The sequence below is a fragment of the Genypterus blacodes genome, unplaced genomic scaffold (assembly GCF_046128005.1).
Source record: "Genypterus blacodes isolate CSIRO-AG114 ecotype Tasmania unplaced genomic scaffold, CSIRO-AGI_Gbla_v1 ptg000053l_1, whole genome shotgun sequence".
Taxonomy (NCBI): Eukaryota; Metazoa; Chordata; class Actinopteri; order Ophidiiformes; family Ophidiidae; genus Genypterus; species Genypterus blacodes.
The window spans coordinates 2,675,286-2,696,451 of record NW_027466865.1 but is presented as its reverse complement, the minus strand read 5'-3'; the positions used below and the strand labels follow the sequence as shown (position 1 = coordinate 2,696,451).

At 42.3% G+C, this 21,166-nt stretch overlaps 2 protein-coding genes across 2 annotated transcripts; one reads left to right on the top strand and one right to left on the bottom strand.

The window, feature by feature from the left end:
* Nucleotides 1-11,674, bottom strand: cnot6l (CCR4-NOT transcription complex, subunit 6-like). The gene is made up of 12 exons (XM_076150761.1): nucleotides 11,551-11,674; nucleotides 8,608-8,729; nucleotides 7,523-7,709; nucleotides 7,012-7,097; nucleotides 6,548-6,637; nucleotides 6,310-6,378; nucleotides 5,135-5,292; nucleotides 4,437-4,591; nucleotides 4,024-4,175; nucleotides 3,452-3,679; nucleotides 3,089-3,291; nucleotides 1-2,765 (listed from the first exon to the last, which is right to left on the bottom strand). The coding sequence occupies exons 2-12, from the start codon at nucleotides 8,717-8,719 to the stop codon at nucleotides 2,544-2,546; spliced, it is 1,662 nt and encodes a 553-aa protein (XP_076006876.1). The 5' UTR covers nucleotides 8,720-8,729; nucleotides 11,551-11,674; the 3' UTR covers nucleotides 1-2,543.
* A 645-nt stretch (nucleotides 11,675-12,319) lies between these two features.
* Nucleotides 12,320-20,139, top strand: mrpl1 (mitochondrial ribosomal protein L1). The gene is made up of 9 exons (XM_076150885.1): nucleotides 12,320-12,373; nucleotides 13,722-13,830; nucleotides 14,717-14,984; nucleotides 15,589-15,672; nucleotides 15,970-16,041; nucleotides 16,192-16,303; nucleotides 16,615-16,715; nucleotides 16,819-16,900; nucleotides 19,980-20,139. Exons 1-9 carry the CDS (start codon nucleotides 12,343-12,345, stop codon nucleotides 20,081-20,083), a joined length of 963 nt encoding a protein of 320 aa, XP_076007000.1. The 5' UTR covers nucleotides 12,320-12,342; the 3' UTR covers nucleotides 20,084-20,139.
* The last annotated feature ends 1,027 nt before the right edge of the window (nucleotides 20,140-21,166 follow it).

Genomic DNA, 21,166 nt, shown 5'->3' with positions numbered 1-21,166 from the left:
AAAATTGATAATACTGCATTGTACAAAGTACCAATTGAAAGCCGGCATTCCAGGCAGAGATGGAAATTGCCCGTAGTTGAAAAGCAGGTCGGATGGAGGTGCTGAGTCTGAGGTGGAGCTGGAGGTGTGCGTTCACAACAAGACCGCTTGAGTGCACTGGGCAATGAAAGTACAACACCAAGTAACACCTTTGCTTTGTGGGATAAAATACACCCCTTTTATCCCCCTCACACCCCAGCATCAAAGAGTTTAACGTGTTTATGTAATGTAATTTAGGAGTGAAGTATAGGCCTCAAAATGATCACACTGTCAATTCATAAACATCACCCAAACTGGAGGCTTACATGTGAGCCAAACCCTGTGCAAACCAAGCAAAGCCAAAGTGACAGAGCAGGCACATTTAACTGGCCAACTGTCATTCACAGCCGTTTACAGTTTGGCCAATTATGGCTTTTTAAATAATCACACAGAGCAAATGCTAAGTTTAATAATAAAATAATTCAGTCTCAGTTAGGGCTTAATTATCCACAAATCAGACCCTAGAAGTGTAGCATCTGTCTACAGTTGTAGCTATGGTCAATGTCCCTCTACATTCATCTATCCCGTCTGTCCCACGTGAATACCTGATTATGTCTCAAAAGTAATACAGCAGAACCAAAGCACAACATTTTAAAGCTTTTAAACGATAACGACAGAGCGCTTTTTGCACAGTTTAATGAGCCGAACCTCAATTTCCCCAGCTGTTCTTTTTTGGGAAGAAGTGCAGCCATAACTTAAACATGCGCAAAGACTGTGGACTTCTACAACAACATACTGTATGTAAGCACATGTAAGTACATTATATAAGTCACCCTGACAGGCCTGTGCTTATAAAGTATTTCAGAACAATAGCTTCCTATTTGGTTTTGCTTGTAGGCGACTGAAAGTCTGGAGTTTCAGAGGTACTGCTGAATGCACAGCATAGCCCTGAGTTACAACTTGGATAAAGGGCTCGCTTTCAATCATGTGACACAAAAACACAACGTTTAGAGTCCACAGGAATCTGGTATCAAATGGCTCACAGACTACTTCACAGTGAGCCTTCGGTATAAACATTCCACTCTGTGTCAGAAATCACTCAGTGATTTCTTGCAGTTATCTGATTCTGGTATCAATAAATAAATATATTTTCTCACAATCCTGGAGAGACTCTTTGGCCTTTCAGGAGCTGGGAAACAGGACAATAACAGTGTTAAGATTGTGTGTTAAAAAGCATTGATTCAAAAGCTAAGAACCTAAAGTGAGCTGTGTTACAAAAAATATTCTTTTATTATTAAAATGTATTTTTAAAGCATAGCAGTGAGTGCCAGGGAAGTTTGGTTGTGATGCTTTAGGTCTTGGGTTGAACTGATGAAACTCATGACCTGCATTTTTCAAAATGTAGTGAGCATTATTTGGCTGAGAGGTAAAGAACGTTTCCCTACATCTTCACACAAGCTGTTGGCTTGGTTGAAATCGCCATTTAGAAATGTTGAAGAAACAAAAACGATGAGGACAGTTACAAAAACCTGCATTATAACCAAGAAGGAAAAATGTGAGGAGTGAGTCAAACAGCCGTGAAAGGGCTCTCAGGCCGACGTAAACACAAATCTGCTTGTCTACATTTTCACTCAATATTCTGCAGTGCTCTGGTTTGTTACTCGCCGTGTTACAACAATGTACTTGCTGTACTTGTGTGTACTTATTGAAGTACAAAGGAAATAGTATGTTTTACCACATAGCTGTTATCAGTCTGAAAGCCCTTTAAAATGAGGCACTAGAACATTTTTTGTGCTGCCAACAGGTTTAAAACCAAAATAAATAAATAAAACCCACAGTTTGGACATGAGATGTTTCATTATCCACTTAGTGAATCTACTGATATAGTGTTACAAAGAATTAACCTCACATTTAAAGGCCTAAGCCTTATAAATTGCAGGTATATTAACATATTTAACAGAATACAACCTTTGTTTGCTTTGTCCTCTTTTCTCAGCTTCATTACACATGAATAAATTTGCCATTTGTGGCATTAATTTGAGAGCACGTTCCAATTCTGCATTTCTAAGTTGGGTGGGTAGGTGACCCTTGCCGTTTCTATAAATATTCTGTGACGTTGCTCAAGCAAGATCATAATTCTGCGGCCTTGCAATCGAAATTTATCTAAAAAAAAATAAATTAAGGTTTGCTGTTGTCAAAGCTGAATCTATAACTTGTCATGTTCAACTCTATAAGGCAAAAACACTTGACTTTGGGAGTTAGCAAAGCCACTTAATCCCAAGCCCAACTTTTGGTATCAAGCCTTTTTAAAGGGGAAAACAAGAAATAAAATACATTTACAGTGTGCAAAAACACAAAAAGGAGCAAAACCAGGCAAATACTTCACTCCTTGTAAGATGGTGGTGGTGGTGGGATGATGGATGGTGTCTGAGTTTAATTGTGATCAGTAAACTGTACAGGGTCCTGTGTAAGGCTAAAGTCTCAAGGAAAGTGTTTGAAGGTGGAGTTTAGCGTCTCGGGCTGCACTACCTGTGGACCGGCAGGTGCAGCCCGTTGAGGGGGTTGAGCGGGTGGGGCAGGGGGGGATGCAGCTCCAGCTGGGCCAGCAGGGAGAAGTGGTCCGAGGGGATGTGGGGGTGGGGGCAGCCTGTGATGCTGTTCTCGGCGAGCCACTGGCTGTCCAGCGGTCCCAGCAGGCCCACAACACTCATGTGGGTCTTGGAGAAGAAGATGTAGTCGATCACACCCTGAAAACACAGAGGGTGGAGCAGATCACCACACAGGCTGCACCTGCTCATTTGCTACAATGGACTGTTTATCTCTCTGATCTGACCACTAACTCTACAATAAACTCTCTCACGTTTCCATGGCTTTTCTTAAGGTTTTCCGGGCCTTGGAAAATGTTCATGATCCTGCACTTAAAAATATACCAAATAATCAGGCTGTCCAACCTGAAACATACAGCATGTTTGGTCATCTATGAACGTATTTCAGTCAAATAAATGATAAATAGACCTTCACCATAACATGTGAGTATTTGCTCTTGAGCCGACATGTTGAGGGCTTTTACCTTAAAGTCATACGTGTAGTTGGTGTAAGGCATCAGATTGCTGTCGTAGGCGCTCTTCAGCTGGAAGCTGTGTGTGATGCTTCCGTCCGAGTTGCCGTTCTTGCCGTTGCAGTTGAAGTTGGTCAGACATTCGTTGTAGCGCAGCTCCTTGAAGTCCTTGTGGTTCTCAGCCACACCTCCGTTGCTTAGGTATTCCACCACACCTGGATGATACAAAGTGATACTTTACTGACAAGGGAGACGGCATTGATTCAAAACAATGTAGATTTACAGACAAATATGCTTTAGAAGTCACATGTGGCGTTTAAAGAGCAGGGATGACTGAGGCATAACAAGTTTCCCTTAAAAATGAGTCAGTGGTACCAGAGTCTGGCAGTGAGTTGAGGTCAGCACACAGGACGATGGGGATGGAAGAGGGGTCAGAGGTCGGTGAGCTGGTCGACACGGAGCCAGAGGCTCTCTCAGCGATGCTCTTCAGCTCTGACAGGAACATCATGGTTTGGATCAACTTGACGTCCGAGTATTCGGGGTCCCAGTGCATGTGAGCGTTGGCAACCAGGATCAGCTGCCTCTCCTGCGGTGGCTTCATACCTGGAAGAAAAAGGATCTGGATCATATTACAGAAACTCAAGGGTCCACACACACACAAGCAAAGTGACACCAATGTCCTCTGTGGCTGATTGCTCACACAGTACAAACTGAAATTGGCACAAATGGAAGTGTGCTCATTCGGAGTAACAGACTATTGTACATGACACTAAATTGATTCATTCAGGCATGTACACATCTTAATCAAAGTATCCAGGTGCATTTCCTCGCCTCATATTGCGACTTCATTACACGGCACTGAGTTTGACTCCTGGTGAGCCCATGCGTGTGCAGGACACATATTGCATTTTGACTTTAATTTACTGCGTGACTGCAGACGCTCTTACCGCCAGTGAACATGTCTTTGTTGACCTCCAGCAGTACGGCAACCCCGATGTTGTCTTTGGTCATCACTCTGTTCAGCATGACCTCTGACCCCTCTGAATTAGCCATGGCCACCTGGTTGAACTCCACAGTGTGTTTCTGGACCAAAGTAAACCTGTGGGAACATGAGCAGCTTAGCACACACACACAATGGCAGGCAGTGGAAATGGATCTGTGGTATTTTCTGTGGTTGCTCAATTGGTAAAGACACAGTGAGGGAACCTGAATGAATAAATATGAGGCATGTGAATGACTACTTCTGATTGGCCTGAGGGATTTCAAATGCATTCCTAACTTTAATAATAAAAAACTGGGAGGTGTTGGTGTATTTCGCCGAACCTGCATCCCCGGCTGGATGTGTGGCGTTAAGACTTACTTCTCTGTCTTGAAGAAGACAGCGCAGCCGTCCACGTGCTTCCTCTCCTGTTCCGACACCAGTTTGGCACGAGACTTTGGACAGAAGTAGCCATCGTAGCCGCGCTCTTTCAGTGTTTCCAGGAAAAGTGTGTAGTACTGCTCCGTCTCCACCTCCTGCAAGACAAAACACCTTCGTCACCACAAATACGCACTACATTTGAGCTAAACGTCACCATATACAAGAAAGCATAGACAGACAGCAGTACAGTATTAAGAGTGAAGTACTTATGACTTATGAAACATTAAGCTGACGGTAAAAACAATTAGTGCTGCTGTGATGGGGAACGTGGAAGCTGCTGGTGTGTCGTCACTTCTGTCTGACTCTGTATCTTGAGTATTGAAGGTCGAAGGTCGGATACGCTGCGTCGATCTGAGCAGCAGATGGCAGCTCGACATGGAGTCCAGCCAGGTAATTACAGCAACACAGAGGCTATAAAGCAGCTTCGCACAGTTAATGCTGACAGACAAGTGTCTCCGGATAATGTAGAGTACGTGTTCATCAGGACCACACCAAGTTGAAGTTGACTTTTGATCAAATTAGCTTTTTAATATCTCCAGTGCAACAATAACTGTCTCGAACATAAAGCCTTTATTTTTCCTGCTCTGACTAACGACGTACTGACAGGAAGTGAAAGCGAAGACAGGTGGCTCACTTACCTGCAGGCTGATGATGTCGGCGTCGCAGTTAGTGATTTCTTCCATGATGCCTTTCTTCCTGTACTCCCAGTTGAGTGCCCAGGACGGACAGTAGCCGTACAGCTGCCGTGTGGCGTATTTGTCACACAGCACATTGTAGCACATGACGGTGAACGTGGCTGCACAGGATGGAACATGTAAGTTTTTACAAAGATATACAACAGAAACATACAGCACGTCTGTAATAGAAAAGGTGAAACCAATACGTTTGAAATGCACTGACTCATCTTCTGTTGATTATCTTGTTACTTTTCATCAAACTTTGACACAAACTTATAAAAACACTTTCTGTAGTTTGGATGCGAAGTCACATGGGTTTTGCTGAACACTTCTCTCTCCCTCTTTTACTGATTTAACAATAGTTGTTATTGATTTCAGGGCCGCACCCAAATAGACTTTGAGATCTGATCCTATTTGGCAAATAACTACAACAACCAAATAAATGTCACGGCTGCTTAGACCGCTGTGTTTGCTTTCAGGCCGAGCTGACGGATGACATTAAAGCTGCTCTGGGCTGCTGTGCAAGTTTGGCGGGTGAAAGGCCACGACCATAAAATCCCCAAATCCTGCAAGATGACAACAGTAACTAAACAAATACAGCTGATGTTTGCCATCAAAGTCTGTCTGAGAAACTAAAAGGGGCCAGAGAGTAAAACGACCTGAAGCTGCTGAATGAAGTTCTCTCTGAAATGTTAAGGTATCATTTGTTTGGACCAAAAAGGGGAAAATCTGCAGTGTGACAGTTATATGATGGTTGTTCTAACTGATTTTAGTTTCATTATGACTCATGACCACACAATGTTTCTGATATCGTCTTTCTTCCTTTCCGTTTCTGTTTCTTTGTTCTCACTTTTCTCTGTTTTCCTTCCTTTCCTCTGTCTTTTTTCCCTTCTACAGCTTCTTTCCTCTCTCTTGAATTCCTTCAATCTTTCTCTATTTTGAATTTTCAGGCCGTTCTTCTTCAACCAATCCAAAATCATCAAAATGCAGAAAGCTGGAGCTCTTAACCTAATTTCAAATAGAAATCTTCACGTCATGCTTTTATTTCTGCACACTAGAGTACATGTTGCTGCTTGTTTACTCGTGAAATATAAGCCTTCCTCATTGTCCTGCAGTATTTTGCACATTGAACATACCTGTGGGAATCATTTGGTCTCGCTCTTTCAGAGTGATCCAGGGTCTTTGGGGGAGCTGCTCTGGGTGCACTGAGAACAAGAGCAGGGGTGAGGGCAAATTAGGGATCGGCGCTCATTTGACCGAGGCAAACACAATGAGGCTGCGCTGCTCAGGTTTACAATAAACGGCCGCTTAAATATGCATGAGGCGCAGGAAACAGTCGGTGTGGAAAGGTGAAGCGGGGGGGGAGTCACTTACCTGCTAGATTGTCGAGCATGTAGTTCAAAAGCTTTCTGGTTCCATCCGGCTCCTGGTACAGATTGAGGATGTCCTGGGACAAAGGGTTACCTGTCAAAAAACGTTATTACAAATGAATAATGCAAAAGGCGTGAAATGCAAAGCAGGTGATTCACTTATTTGTCTCTGTGATCTTCCAGACATTTAATTTGTTCTTATATTTGACTGATTTCTATCAGCAAAATATCCTGTTTTGGTCTCTACTGATTTTACCTGGACTTTATGTATATACACACACAAACACACACAACAGTGTCGATACAAACTGCACAGCAAGTGAAAAACATCAACCCCACTTGTCTCGGCTTGCTCTAGTTAACTTAGTCATGTTGAATAGAGTTGTAACTTGCGAGCCTTTTAACAGTCGTATCAAGGTCGTTATCCACACGGGTTCAGATGCAGACCAGTAAGCGCGTCACACTCACCTTTCAGGCCCAGGGTTTGTAACTGGAAAAGCCTCCCAAGTTCATAAGGCAGAACTCGTAAAAGATTGTTGTTTAAAAGCAATTCCCTGGAGGAAATGGAAGAAGAATGCAAAAGTGATTAAACCTCTTTTACTTTCCTTTGTCAGTGTGTGTGTGTGTGTGTGTGTGTGTGTGTGGACATTTATGTGGCCTCTTAGTTGTTGGTGTCTTCTACTTTTTTTACATTTAACTTCAAGCCAAAGCCAGCATTCAATTATTTGTGTAAATCTTAAAATAAGCAGACACATATCAGCCACGACGCAACTGGACATGTCACACACACACACACACACGCAAATACAAAGCAGAATAACGAGATTCACTTGTACAGTTTCTGTTTTATGCAAACCTTCACTTTCATTTTGAACTCCACTAGAGCGGACGTTAATGCGTTGACAGAGCATCAGACACACACATCGGTCGCACTCTCAGAGGGGAAACACAGAGGCGGCAGCAGCGACGCGGCGTCTACCTGAGAGAGACCATGTTGCCCAGTTCGGCGGGCAGGCTGCGGAGCTTATTGGACGACAGGTTCAGGTAGACCAGGTTGGGCAGCTTGGCGATGTCCGGCGGGATGCGGGTCAGGTTGTTGTCGTTGATGTGCAGCGCTGTCAGATGGGTGAGCGTCCATAACGAGCTGCTCAGGCTCCTCACCCTTCCTGCATCACCACCAGAAAATAAATTATTATTTATCGGTCAACATTGTCTTAAGGGAATGTTAAGTTAAAAATCTGTTAAACTTCGCTCAACCTCGTTACGACTCCTTTCATCACAATTCTTCTCACTACATTTCTGAATTTAAATGAAGAATCCGTTTAGAATGAAGACATTTGCTGACCGTGTATGCCGCTGTGGTCAGGAAGAAACCCTCATGCAGATGTAGACATGTTATTTGCTCTTTACTGAGCTGAATGTCACCTTCACTCTTTGCACATTCTCACCTTGACTTACACCCTTCTACTCAAACCTGGCAAACTATCTAATATCTGAAAAATCAAACCAGAATACAACGAGCGCCTGAGTAGAGGTTAAACATTAACCTTTATTATTCACCCTGGGAGAGTTCGCTGAAAATTTCTCCTGCCGCTCCAGATTCACATCACATCTGCCTCAGCACTCTGATTGAACAAACTCTTTATGTACATTTGAAGTCAGTTCGCTATTCATACATTGTGAAACGTGACTTAATATGGAGCAGAGCAGCATCTGGATAGAACACTTTGTCTTTTTCTTATCTTAACATAACCTGAGCACCAGATAATCCCTGTTCTTGCTTTGAGTTTTTACCGATGTGTATTTTCTCCCGACGCTGCAAAAACACGAGTTCCAATACTGCGACAAAGTCCAAGAACAGATTAACACACGAGATAACTAACTACTGGATTAAACCACACAGAGAAACACAATATTGTTCATTATGTTTATACTTTTGGCCTATGTGAAAATGACTCTTCTCTTCCCCACAGAAACTACAAAAACATAAGAGAAACCAAATAACACCAAATAAATGAGGATACAGCGAGCTCTCCGTCAGCTGGGCAGGAGCGTAACACTCACCAGATATCTCGAGCTCAGCCCAGTAAGACTTCTTCCCGCTGGCCACCTCCTCAGCTGACATGATGGTGTAACATCTGCGGGGATCTGGAGGATCATATTTTTCCTTTGGCATACCTGTTAATCTGGAGACAGAGGAGTAATTAGCTCTCTACAACATAAGAGAATGAAAGCATGTTTGTGCACATCAAAACAAAGCCATATACTGTATACATGTTCTCTCTTGACAGTGTATTTGGGTGCTTAAATAGTGAAAGGTCATCTTCTCTTTGACTTTGAAAGGGAACGCTGCTCTCTAGTTCTTCAAGGTGACTGTGCGGAATTCTGTTTGGAAACTGAATTTACTTTTAAGAGATTTGTTGTTCTTTCTTTCTTACACAGAAAGAAAGTCCCTAGATTTCAAGAAAGGCGATGACCACAAACACCTCCATTTCTGCATGGTACCAACAAGTCAAAGTGGAAAACAAAGACTGGTAAAAATAAGACAAATCTCCTCAGCAGAAATCTCATTCCGGTAAATCAGAATACACAAATGAAAGCCTGCGTGTTCAGGTGGCGTCTGTCACCTCAGCAGCCACACGCAGCGCTCGCAGCACTCAGCTGGGGATAAGAAACAGAAACCAGAGAGGAAGCACCTGAAGGTGAATTCTGACACTACACAATGAGATATGCCATCTAACCACAGCTGTGGCGCTGACTTCACTCCTGCAGAGGCTTTGATTATCAGCGTTCTGGTGTCAACAGGAGGTGTGAGGAGCTCAAGTTGTTTATTCAAAATATATTCAGGCTGATAATCGATCCGTGTTTCCATGCAATAATCTTGGAGAATACGGTTTGCTTGCCTCATCCCATAGATTGAGATCAGAAGTAATGAGTTATAGAACTTATAGAAGTAATAAGCTTTATATCCTCAAATCTGTCTGTGTTTCTTGTGAACCAGAGTAGAACGAGAACCGTATTCCAGATGATCATGATGAAACGCTTGGGCTCTTCTGACAGAACTCGTCATTGCCATCGTTTTCTACTAAGACCATCCAGGCCAAAACAGTAAGTAAAAGTAACACTGTCCAAACATTTCACTCATCCAGTCAAAAAAATGAAGAAATATCATCCTGATTGCCAACATGGGTGGGTGCTCAAGTGTTTTCCATTAAGAATGCAAGACTTTCAATTATCAGTTGTGTCCTCTTGCATTCAGTTCTTGCATTTGTGCAATTTGTTTTCCATCTTGTTTTAAACATTTTGCTTCAAATTGTGCCAAACGCATGTCAATGGAAAACCTCCCTTATGATGTCACTATCAATCCAAAATCTGTTTGCCTATACAGAGTCACAGGCAGGAGTCGAACTGTCAAGTTTGTTTCCAGATATGACAATCATGAGGTGAAACTTTTGAAAGCGTGCAGATTTGCTTTTTTGTGCTTCCCAATGTTTCCTGATTGCACCAAGATCACCAATTTTGCAGAAGGTTGACTGAACAAGAGAGACCGGATGGAAGTCGAGAGACACAAAACTGCTCTTGGTCTCATCTCTGGTTAACTTCTCAGGCTTGTTGTCCTTTAAGGTGGAGGCTTCTTCCCCATCTAAAACTTATAAATAGCTAATTCTCTTGTTAATTTTTCCACCAATAAATCAAAATAAATGAATGAATACGCCAATAATACATAAACTATCTTCCCTTATGCCTCTTTTGCTCTATTTTAATTAATATTCTTAGACTTCCTTAACTCAGATTATTCTCAATTTGGTCTTGCAAGTGGCTTAAACTCAACTACTGTACAATGCTCTTGTTAAAAAAACAATCAGGGCTAAAACTGTATCATTTTTGACAAGCACAGATTGATGTAGCCCTTCGACACAACATGAATGACTGCTATAACACAACACAATTAAAATACCTGAGTAAATGAAATGACTTTTCAAGTACAGTATTAAACATCATGGGATCCATTGATCTAAGACAACAATCACCAGTTGCTGCTCTTTATTCTGCAAAGTAACTCCTGCTGCCATACACATGACACACACACACACACACACACACACACACACACACACACACACACACACACACACACACACACACACACACACACACACTATAATGCTCATACACGCCGCATTGCCACGCTATTACACATGGCATTCATTTCATAACACAGTAGATGGACAGGGGCAGGTTATGATGCATCCGAGCCTGCATGAGATTGGCTGACTGCTGTACAAGTTTGCAGAAGACTTACATAACGTGTTTACACACTGCTGGGTCACAAGTAACCGGCAGCAGCAGCTCGGGACAGACATACGGCCTGCTGGCACCGGCTCACGTCACAGCGATAGGAGGTTAACACTGAAGCGGCTGTGCTGACTCTGATCATATGACTTGAGATTATATCGACAAACCACAGACAACATACATAATTCTGGTAAACCCCAAATATGTTGCCTTGGAAACCAAAGCGTTATTCCGGCACGCCACGAGTTTTATGGATGGAAAAAATGTCGCAATGGCAGCTGTAGCGGCTCCGACAGCTGAGGAGCGAGAGTCCAAACATAGCTATAATGTCCAAAGTGACAGGCACATATATGGGCCCGTTTAGGAGAAGTTCGCCCCCCCGCCCCCGGCTCACCAGCTGTCATACCTGACAACGAGGTAAACACGCCCTCTCGTTGTGTTTACTCCTTTTGATTCACCATGAAGTCGGGTTTCAGTGATCAAAATGCCAAAACAGCGCGGTGTCAAAGTATGCACAGTTCAGCCGTCCGTGTTGAAGCACGGCGCTTGATTTGCTTGGCTAGCGGCTGCAGGGCGCACGCAACCCGGGCTCACCGAGTCCAACTGCGGACAGTAATCGGACAACTACAAATGTCGGCGAATTTAACATGGGGATGTCAGGAGCTCGATAAAGAGCGTATGGCACAAACACAAGCTGGCAAATGACATTACCTTCATTCGGGAGCGGGAGAAGACGATTTGCTGAGGGAATTGTTAAAGACATGCAGACACGGCTGGTGAACCCGATTAGACCCTGAACGTCTCGGAAACAGGAGGAAGAACAACAAACATGGCTTCCGCTCGTGCGTGTCCGCACGCATTCGCTGCCTGTTCTCATTCGCGTACGTCACCTAATCTTAGTGATGAAGTTTCTTAAACGAGTTTTAATAATAATATCAAGCACAAATAAATGTTGAATGAGTATATTTAGCCTCCTCTACTTTAAACACCCCCATGTAAATAGCCTTGAAGGGTAGAAAGTAACCATTTGCTTTTAATTCTCAAATTTCATATTGTAGCATATATTAACGCAGTGTGTCACAGAGTGTAATATTTGTAATATTTAATATATTTGAATATCGAAATGATGAATAATTCGGCACAATGTAATCCACTGATCCATGTTTAATTTCGGTCTAATTAAAGTAATGAATCAATATTTTATGAAATTTTGACACTGTGTTCCACTGGAAAACGACTGTAGAACTTACAGTCGTGCTCTTCCTTTACGTCAAACGTTGACCTAATAATGGAATGCTTGTCGTATATACACCGAATATAAGGAGAAGTCCTAAAATTACATAAATGATATAATTATTTTTAAATAAACGCTTTGTATATTTATATTAAGGCAAGGCGACAAATTATATAATTTATTTGAATGGAGTTTGGCTTAAGTTGATTGGCGGAACTGTTTCTTAAGTGTCGCTGTTGCCACACGGAACAAACAGTGAAATTCCGAACATGGCAACCTGCACGCGGGTGTTATTAAAAGGTCAGTTCGTTTTGATTGATGTATTTATTTGTGCTTTCTTATATGCGTTCTGTTCACATATGATCTAAGAGGTTAACATGTAAACATGTCAGTGCTTTGAGGCTTTCTGGCTGTGTCATTTAGATAATTCCTCTTGGCTGAAACATCTCTAAGTGATTCAGCGATGCTCCAGTAAACTAGAACGGCCTTAATGAAACGAAATGCCCTAAAGGTTTTGGTTCTTTGCCCGTCGACCTAAACAAGCTGCGGCAGGCGTTAGTGAGCAAGGGAGGAATCTAAAAATGTTGATTGGGAAATGTACATCCTTAGCATTTGAAGAAGGGTTAAGCTTGCGGTCTATTTTCTGTTTACAGTTGGCATTTCCGTTAACTTAATCTTTAAGAAATAAGAAACAAACTACTTTGATTCCATTTGATTCGTATTGGAGTTAGTTGGCATAGCATGATTGTAATGTCAGTGTAGTTAGTTATTCCTGTAAGGGTTCTGTCTGTCTGTCTCTCTGTCTCTGTCTCCGTCTCTCTCTCAAATATGCTACTTTTACATAGCAACAGATCTGTTATTTTTATCGGAAAGGTGAGGTGAGCTGCACACGTAATCTGCAAAGGACAAGTACTGACTGTAATGTATGAAAGGGAAAGAAAGAAAGAAAGAAAGAAAAGGAACAAGAATCATTGAGGCATCTGAGTCGCTTTCCTCTAAACCTTTATCACCTCCAACAAAAACTGTCACTTTTCCCATGTGTTTTCTCAAAGTTGTTTGTGCGTCAACTGTGACATCATTCACAGTAATTTCTATGTGTGTCAATGAAGTCATTAACAACTGTGACATCATTCATTCTCCTATCTCCAAATGCTATAATTTACCCCATAACAATGTTTCGGCCTAATCTGGAAGTGATTGGCAGAATGATGCACACATGCTCTCCTAAAACAAAAGTAAAATACAATATATGAAAATAAAATAATATATAAAAGGTTTTTGTGTTGTTCCTGCACTTCTTGATTCTTATCCATGCGGTGAAATTGCAGAAAATGCATTTAATGGTAAAGCCTTCCTGCAGTGGTTACAGGTGCCAGTAAACTAGTTCAGTTTGAAACAAATCCACTTTCACTTGCAAATGAATGACACATTTGCCACAAAGGGAAGATAAAATTGACACAGACATGAAGCAGGTTTTCTGAGGCAGATTTTGGCACGTTAGTCCAAATAAGAGCTTATCTTATCATGCAAATAAGAGCTGTTGGTGGCAATCTGCATTATTATTGTTGTTACAACAATACACCATTACATGTGATACACCAATACTAATACCCTGTGTGTTTGCCTCCATATTTTGCTTGATCTCCAGCTTTAGCAGGATGTCAGAGGCAGCTGCTGGGTGCCGGCGGTTCCTCCTACACAAACATCCCCAAGACACTGCCTAGGATTCTACCAGCCAGGACGTTTGCAGCCGTCAAGTGAGTTCAAAAGGTCTTAATGCACTAAAATTAACTAATAATAAATAACTTTGAAGATCTTTAAACAGTACACTAATCTGTAATATCCAAAATAACAAACTTATCCTTTGCATTTTATAATTTTATTACATACACATTTAACTGTTCATCATTTGCAAAACAGCACAGGTCTATTCTTCCATTTAAAAAAAATAAATAAATAAATAAATAAATAAATAAACCCCCCCCCCCCCCCCATAAACCTTGTTGACTCTTCCCCAGCATCACGATGCTTTTGCCTCCCCCGTGTGGTGTAGAAGATTATTACATTACATTACATTACATTACGGTCATTTAGCAGACGCTTTTATCCAAAGCGACTTACAATAAGTGTGTTCAACAAAGGTAGATAAAAGAACTTCAGGGGTTGTTACAAGAATGTCAGAATGTATGTCAGAAGAATGTCTGAATAGTGAAGTTAGTGGAAGGTAAGTGATGATGATTTCACCCCACCATACAATACAAACTCCATTTATTTCTGTCAGACATGGTTTGAAGTTCCTTAAGAGATGTGCAGGGATACTATGTCATTAAAGTACATTTTTTTGTCACAGTACTGAGTTCTGCTCTCTGTGGAAGGATGAAGGGAAATGCGTTTAGAGTGAAACTTGGTATATTCTTCCCTTCTGCTGTTGTTGTTACTAAGTGATATACACTTATTTTCCACTTTACAAAGTACATCTGTACAATCTACTGTAATCCAGTACTATAGGTCTCTAGTAAACAACCTCTGACACTGTGACAATAAATCTGATTATTCCAGGACCTGGGATTGATTGAGCCTGTTCTGTTCTGCCTCTTAATCAATGCCTTTCTCCATTTCCTGTCTGGTTTTCCCACCTGTCAGGGCAAAGAAGAAAGACAAGAAAGAGGAAGCAGACAAGGGGGTGAAGAAAGAAAAGAGGGTCATTGATGACAAAGACCGGCACAAACCGTTCGGCAAGACAGCGTGGGCTCCCGTGGATGACGTGTACATTCAGAGGTTTTACCCCAGGACCGTCCACGACGCAGCAGACGCCATTGACCTGCTGAAGAGCTTCCAGGTTTTAGACTTTGCGCCCCACAACCAGCAAGTTTACATCGATCTGCTGCTGGACATGAAACTGGAGAAGAAGGTAATTGCCAGTTTTGATCAACAAAATCATCAGCTCCACGTCTTCTTTCTTCCGATTTCCTTTTTTTGTTCAGCTGTCACATTCAGTTTCTGAGATTTTATTTGATTATTGAGAAACGTGGAGGATTAACAGGTTTTGTGTTTCTCCAAGGATCTTTAAGATCACCAATGCGATTGTAATTAAGTTTTTGGATAAAGGAAACACAAGTGCACAGTTGCAACAGTTGCAGCTGCATCTAATTTCTCCAAGGATCTTTAACATCACCAATGTGATTGTAATTAAGTTTTTGGATAAAGGAAACACAAGTGCACAGCTGCAACAGCTGCATTTGCAGCTGCATCTAATTTACAATTAGATGCAGCTGCAACTGCAACACAATTCAGTTTCTATTGATCGAGTAATTCAGTCATTTTACAAAATGTGACCCCGCTCTTATTATGAAGGCGGTTTGCAGACGCCTGCTGCTTGGGTGGTCTGACGTCTCAAGACACTCAAGTGGGATTTGAAGTAGAAGAATGGAAATCGACAGTTAAACGTTTAGTGAAAGAAATCTAATCCCTGATTGATCTTGGTCTGAAAATGTACGTTTTCTTTTTCCTCGCAGAAAAAGGTCGACGCGTTCGTCAGCACAGTGCACCTGCCGCATTCCTTCAAGAAAGAGCACAACACGGTTATAGTTTTTACAGAGGTAAAACTCTTTCTCTCCTGTTGGAATCATTAAATCTCAATTTCATCCCGTTTGGTTGTTGATGACGACGATGATGGATGGCTTTAATATTGCCTGGACACGCTGCAGATGTGCAGCAGTGCGCAGAGGAAGCAGCTGTTTTATCACAGACGTCTGTGTGCAGGTGTAGATTAATATCAGTGCAGCAGAGCACAGGTTATGGGCTGAACCCGACGAATACATCACAATAATAATGATTATGGATGACACCAGAAGGGTTCGCCAGGCTCTGATGCGCTCTGTGCGGTGTGTCTGCAGGATGCTAATCAAGCTAAAGACGCCCAGGAGAATGGAGCCACGTTTGCCGGAGGCGTAGAGCTCATCGACGGGGTGAGTCCACGCCACGTTAACGTAACCTTCGTCCCACATTATTAATTATCAAAAACATGAACAGACGCTTCCACTTCAACCTATAAATCCATCAAGCTACGTTGAATCGAGCTGGGATGACACGTCTCATAATCGGTTGTTCTGTTGCAGATCTTGGACGACAAAATCTCAGCTGACTTCTATGTGGCCGTGCCTGATATTCTCCCTAAGATCGTCTCACTAAAAAATAAACTGAGGAAGAAGTTTCCAAAGAGCAACAGAGGTGAGATGAAGTGCCTGTTTGTCTGCTTGGTGTTTGCCCTGATTGCAGTTCAAAGAGAGCGATTCAGGTCAAGGATGACGATACTCAAAGTCCCTTTCTTTTCTATTAAGGACCCATGGCTCCCAACGTTTGCGAATGTAACTTAGGTGGCTGTGATCTGTCGTTGTTGAAAAACTTGAATGCTTTTCTTGTAATATTGGTGATTGAGCAGCTGATGCTATTGCCAAAAAGTATCAAATAAATGGTAAATCCATCCATGACTAGAGGAGATCAGTGCTAATCTTCTTTTTCCTCTTTCCTTTGTCTCTCAGGCTCAGTGGGCGTTAATGTTTTGAAGATGCTTAAGACGTTTAAGACGGGACACGAGTTCATGGTAGAAAACAACTGCTACATCAGGACGCAGATAGCCACGGTAGAAAAATCATGCCCCTACTGCCAAAATCCCAAATTATTCTTGTATGAAATTAATGATGTTGCTGCCTGTTTGTAACAATTTATTTCCTCTCTTTGTCCAGCTCGACATGCCCAAAGAACACATCTTTGCCAACCTGCAAACCATCCTGATGGACGTGTGCTCCCACCGGCCGGCCATCTTAGGTACGCAAACCACCAGTTGAGCCTCTGACAGAAACTAACCAATTGCATGTGACCCCTCAGCGCTGCTCCAGTAATCTACAGGCCAGCTAAATCTGACACAGGGTTTGGTTCTGGTCGGGTCCAGACCAGGCAGACTTCCAGATGAGGAGGTTTGACTGTTTTACTGGCCAAATTGTTTCTTGATAGTTATTTGCCAAAGCGGCTGTTTAATGGTTTTTCTAGCTTTTATGTCTCGATTAAAATTATTATCAAGGAGTATTCCAGCTGCAAATTGTGTTTCGTCGGGATCACATATACTAAAATTGGAACAGCTGCTTTCAAATGCTTAAACCTGAGAGCCCAACCTAAGTGCAGGTTTAACAGAACAAGATTTAAATCCCTTTTAAATTCATAATCAGCTCTGTCTTTGCTTTACTATAGCCGGGTTACGCTGGCTAATGGAGCCTCATTAGAATTGATACTGAACTGTCAGCTTGATACAATCTAGTTGCACATCTCTTAAACGTCAGCAGAGGGCAGTGTGGGCGTTGCGATCGTCCTATGTGGCTCTGCGGTCAGTTTACTGGTCAGTGCAACTATCTTTCAGTTGCGCTTACACCCACACTCTAATCACCGATCAGGGTGTTTCTGGCTGCTGTCATAGAATAATAGTCAGATTTGCTTTGTAATGACATCACGCCTTCAGGTTTTCCTGGGCCGCGAGTCAGATTTGGCCGAAAGCCAGTTATCCAGAGGAGGAAATGCACAGAAGCCATCCAAATGTCCTGCAGGAGGTGGTAGTGGCCCCTGTAGTGGAGGGCATAAATCCTGCCACTGGCCTCGTACCACACTGACCGCTAAGGTTAGAAGCCTGAAGGTTACTGAATGATTAAAAAAAGGGACGGTTACTCAGGTTATGTCATTTTTCATACGCTGTCCATCTTTTTTTTTTCTACAGCAGGGAGTGGTAGGGAGTTGAACGTTTGAGGTTAACGTCAAATGAGAAGCACCCAGTAAGAGCAAACCTCTGGTGCCCAGCCGCCCTGAAAGCTTCATTTCCAATTGAGCTCTTTATGTCTATAACATGGCGATGTCGACCGTATACGCACTGGCACACCTGGATACACACACAGCCTCTGAGTGAGGATAAGCGAGTGAATGTTTGGCCGGCTGCCACGTTTTGCAGGTGGTGGATTTTGCCAGCTCACAACTGATGGACTGACACGGCTGGTTAATCACATCAGAGCAGGAGGGGAGCCTTGAATAGTCCAAACCTGATGTCAGACATTATATAAAATAGTTGAATATTGAATTGTCACTTACCAAAAACTCACCATTCTCATTATCGTCGTCATTGTTGAATGTTTGGCAGACAAGTTAACGGGACTGACAAATAAAAATACCGCGACGTCAGTGTTTCCCGTCCCTCCTCTGACTGCGGGCCAACTAAAAGTAAGATGTGAGCGTATGAAGTGAAGCGAGGGAGGACAGTTTGATGCTGGACCAGCCCTCCTGGGACAGGGACCAGGTGCGGGGAGCGTCCTTTGCACGCCGGGGGCTGTCTGAGATGCCACTTTTGGCGTTTCTGGCGTGGATGGCGGCAGGCGGAGCCGAGCCAGCAGTATCATGTGTGACCTCTGTCGGCAAGCAGCGGCCATCTTTGTTCCCACGCCAGCAAATATCACACAGCATTTTGACTCCTGTCAACAGCGTGATAACAGTAATACACCCCACAGGTCCAAAGTAACACAGGTGCATTTAGCTGTGCTGTTCTTCAGTTCTATTCCCCTACATGAATCTGACAGGTGCAGTTAGTAGTTTTGCCGATTGAGACTTGCGCTCCAAAACATCATCTTTCTTTTCCGTGCTTTTTCCTCCTTTAGTTGCTCTCACTCCTGCATGTTTTAACTTAAGATTTAAACTCATCTCTCGCTGTTGTAGTTGTACATACACAAGAGGAGGCTCAGATAATGTGCCGTACTCTGTCAGTAGCTGGAGTCATCCCCGTTTCCCTGACACTTAATTGTTCATTTTGAGCAGAAGCTAATGGCTGAAGTCTGGGCGGCAATGAGAATGAGAAAACGTGTGTGTGTGTGTGTGTGTGTGTGTGTGTGTGTGTGTGTGTGTGTGTGTGTGTGTGTGTGTGTGTGTGTGTGTGTGTGTGTGTGTGTGTGTGTGTGTGTGTGTGTGTGTGTGTGTGTGTGTGTGTGTGTGTGTGTGTGTGTGTGTGTGTGTGTGTGTGTGTGTGTGTGTGTGTGTGTGTGTGTGTGTGTGTGTGTGTGTGTGTGTGTGTGTGTGTGTGTGTGAGGAAAAGAACACCCAAGGGGCTAATGGGTATTATTCATGACAAAAGAACAACAATATGCCGATGTATCCAGAACAGAACATCAAGCAAGACGACATACACCAAGACAGGCCAGGGAACGTCACACAAACATTTCCAATCATAATTTAGTTGCAGAAAGTATGCAATTAAGGGAGTTTGAATGCATGGTGGGGATTCAGATACAAAGAGAGAGAGAGAGAATGTGTGGGTGAGGACGAGTTTACGCAGCTGTTTAGCATCTCACAAACCGATGCTCCACATGATGAGTAATAAAAGTGTTCTTATATTTCATATTTAACTTTATTATCCTGTGTGAGTGGGCTTTAACCCCTCAGGTTCTGCTTTCTGTTGTGCTGTAACTTTTCGCTAAATATTCATGGTTTCAGTTTCAAAAATGCTGTGAAAAGTTGCTGGTCTGCCTTTAATGTCTTTACAAAGTATAATTCATTCTTTTGATCACACTAAGAAATGTTGGACTATAATTGTATAATCAATAATGAATCATCAAACTGGAAGCCCAAAGACAGGAGTGGTTTTACTCAGTATCACCCTTCCAAGTTGAGTCATTTCATTCTTTTTCTTATGTAATAGTTGCTGTTGCCTGTTGCTGTGGTTCTAAACCTCCCTTTGAGCAACAAGCAGAGACAGATTTATAGAATATTTATGGTGGTAGATTTATGGGCGAGTGCAGAGTGTGTGGCACAGTGTAAAGGTGTTCTGTAAATCTGAACGTCACAGCCGTTCTCATTCTCCTTCTGCTCCTTCTCTCATCAGGACCTTTCATCGAGCGCGCCATCATCACCAGTCACACCAGTGAAGCACTTTGGTTCAAGAGTGACAGCGTCTTACCAAAACCTGCAGAAGAAAAGAAGGAATGACCTCCCAGTTTGAGATTTAAGACATTTCTGTATATAATATCTGTATTAAAGGAGAGTTGATCTGACTTTGTCGTTTTATGTTCTGTATTGGAGGATAACTGCTTTGCTTGAGTTGAATATTAACAAGTAATCATTTCTCCGCTCACAATTGTAATTTAATTTGTGTAACTCAGGTGCAGTGCTGTCTTGTGAACACTAGGGGGTAGTATTGACATAGTCCACAGAATTGGAACACATTTCCTCCTGCGACCCTCCGAAGGAGGCCTCTAAAGAAGTTCTTCTCTTTTGGTAAGTTTCTTATTTACAAAAGCCTGAAGGCCGTAAACACTAATTTCACATGACAGTGACAATCGTCCTGAAGATTTATTGATTTTCTTATCAGAAATGTACCAATTCATATTTGATAGACCATCTCATGATCTTCAGAGTCTGTGCAATTCATTTCTCTCAAGAGGAAACTGACTTAAACATGAAAATTGAACTGGATTGTCCTTGAAAGGTTCTCATTAGTATCTTATCTCTTAATTAATATTCAAATGGAAAATGATAGACCCTTCTGTTGCCATAGTAGTGAGTTCAGAATAAGGAACTGTGTTGAAATAACTTTGATTTTGATTTGCTGCCTTCATCCAATTATGTTCAGGACAGACGAGCCTAAAGATATATCTAGTGAATTTGAGCTTTAATTGAAACACTCCTATATTGGTATTTCAAACAGCTTGTCATTGTCTCCACACCTTACAACAAAGATCATATTCACTACCAGAGTTTTTTTGTGGTGATTTTCCCCCACAACACAATGGATGCTGATTTTGGTATAAACTAATAATTGAAGAGGCAACAATACACAGCAGTCTTAAACCAGAGTGACAGAGAGGTGTCTGTTAAAACTGGAAACGCCGAATCAATCCAAATAATTATTCATGTATTCTTGGCTGCTGTACATGCCAGTATTCTGTATAGGCTGTAAGATTGTGATAAAATCAAACTTTGATTGGTCCCTGTGGGAAAATTAGTTTGTTGCAATGATATGTAACAGGATTGTGCAAGGAGAAGAAAACCCACCATAAAAATAGGCAGGAA

Coding starts and splice junctions, on each gene's coding strand:
- cnot6l (XM_076150761.1), bottom strand. CDS start 8,719: ATGCCAAAGGAAAAATATGATCCTCCAGATCCCCGCAGATGTTACACC. Junction 6,638..7,011: donor ACAAACCCTGGGCCTGAAAG/GTGAGTGTGACG, acceptor GTTTTTTGACAG/GTAACCCTTTGTCCCAGGAC. Junction 2,766..3,088: donor ACTACACGTATGACTTTAAG/GTAAAAGCCCTC, acceptor CTGTGTTTTCAG/GGTGTGATCGACTACATCTT.
- mrpl1 (XM_076150885.1), top strand. CDS start 12,343: ATGGCAACCTGCACGCGGGTGTTATTAAAAG. Junction 16,042..16,191: donor GCGTAGAGCTCATCGACGGG/GTGAGTCCACGC, acceptor GTTCTGTTGCAG/ATCTTGGACGACAAAATCTC. Junction 16,716..16,818: donor TCAGGACGCAGATAGCCACG/GTAGAAAAATCA, acceptor CTCTTTGTCCAG/CTCGACATGCCCAAAGAACA.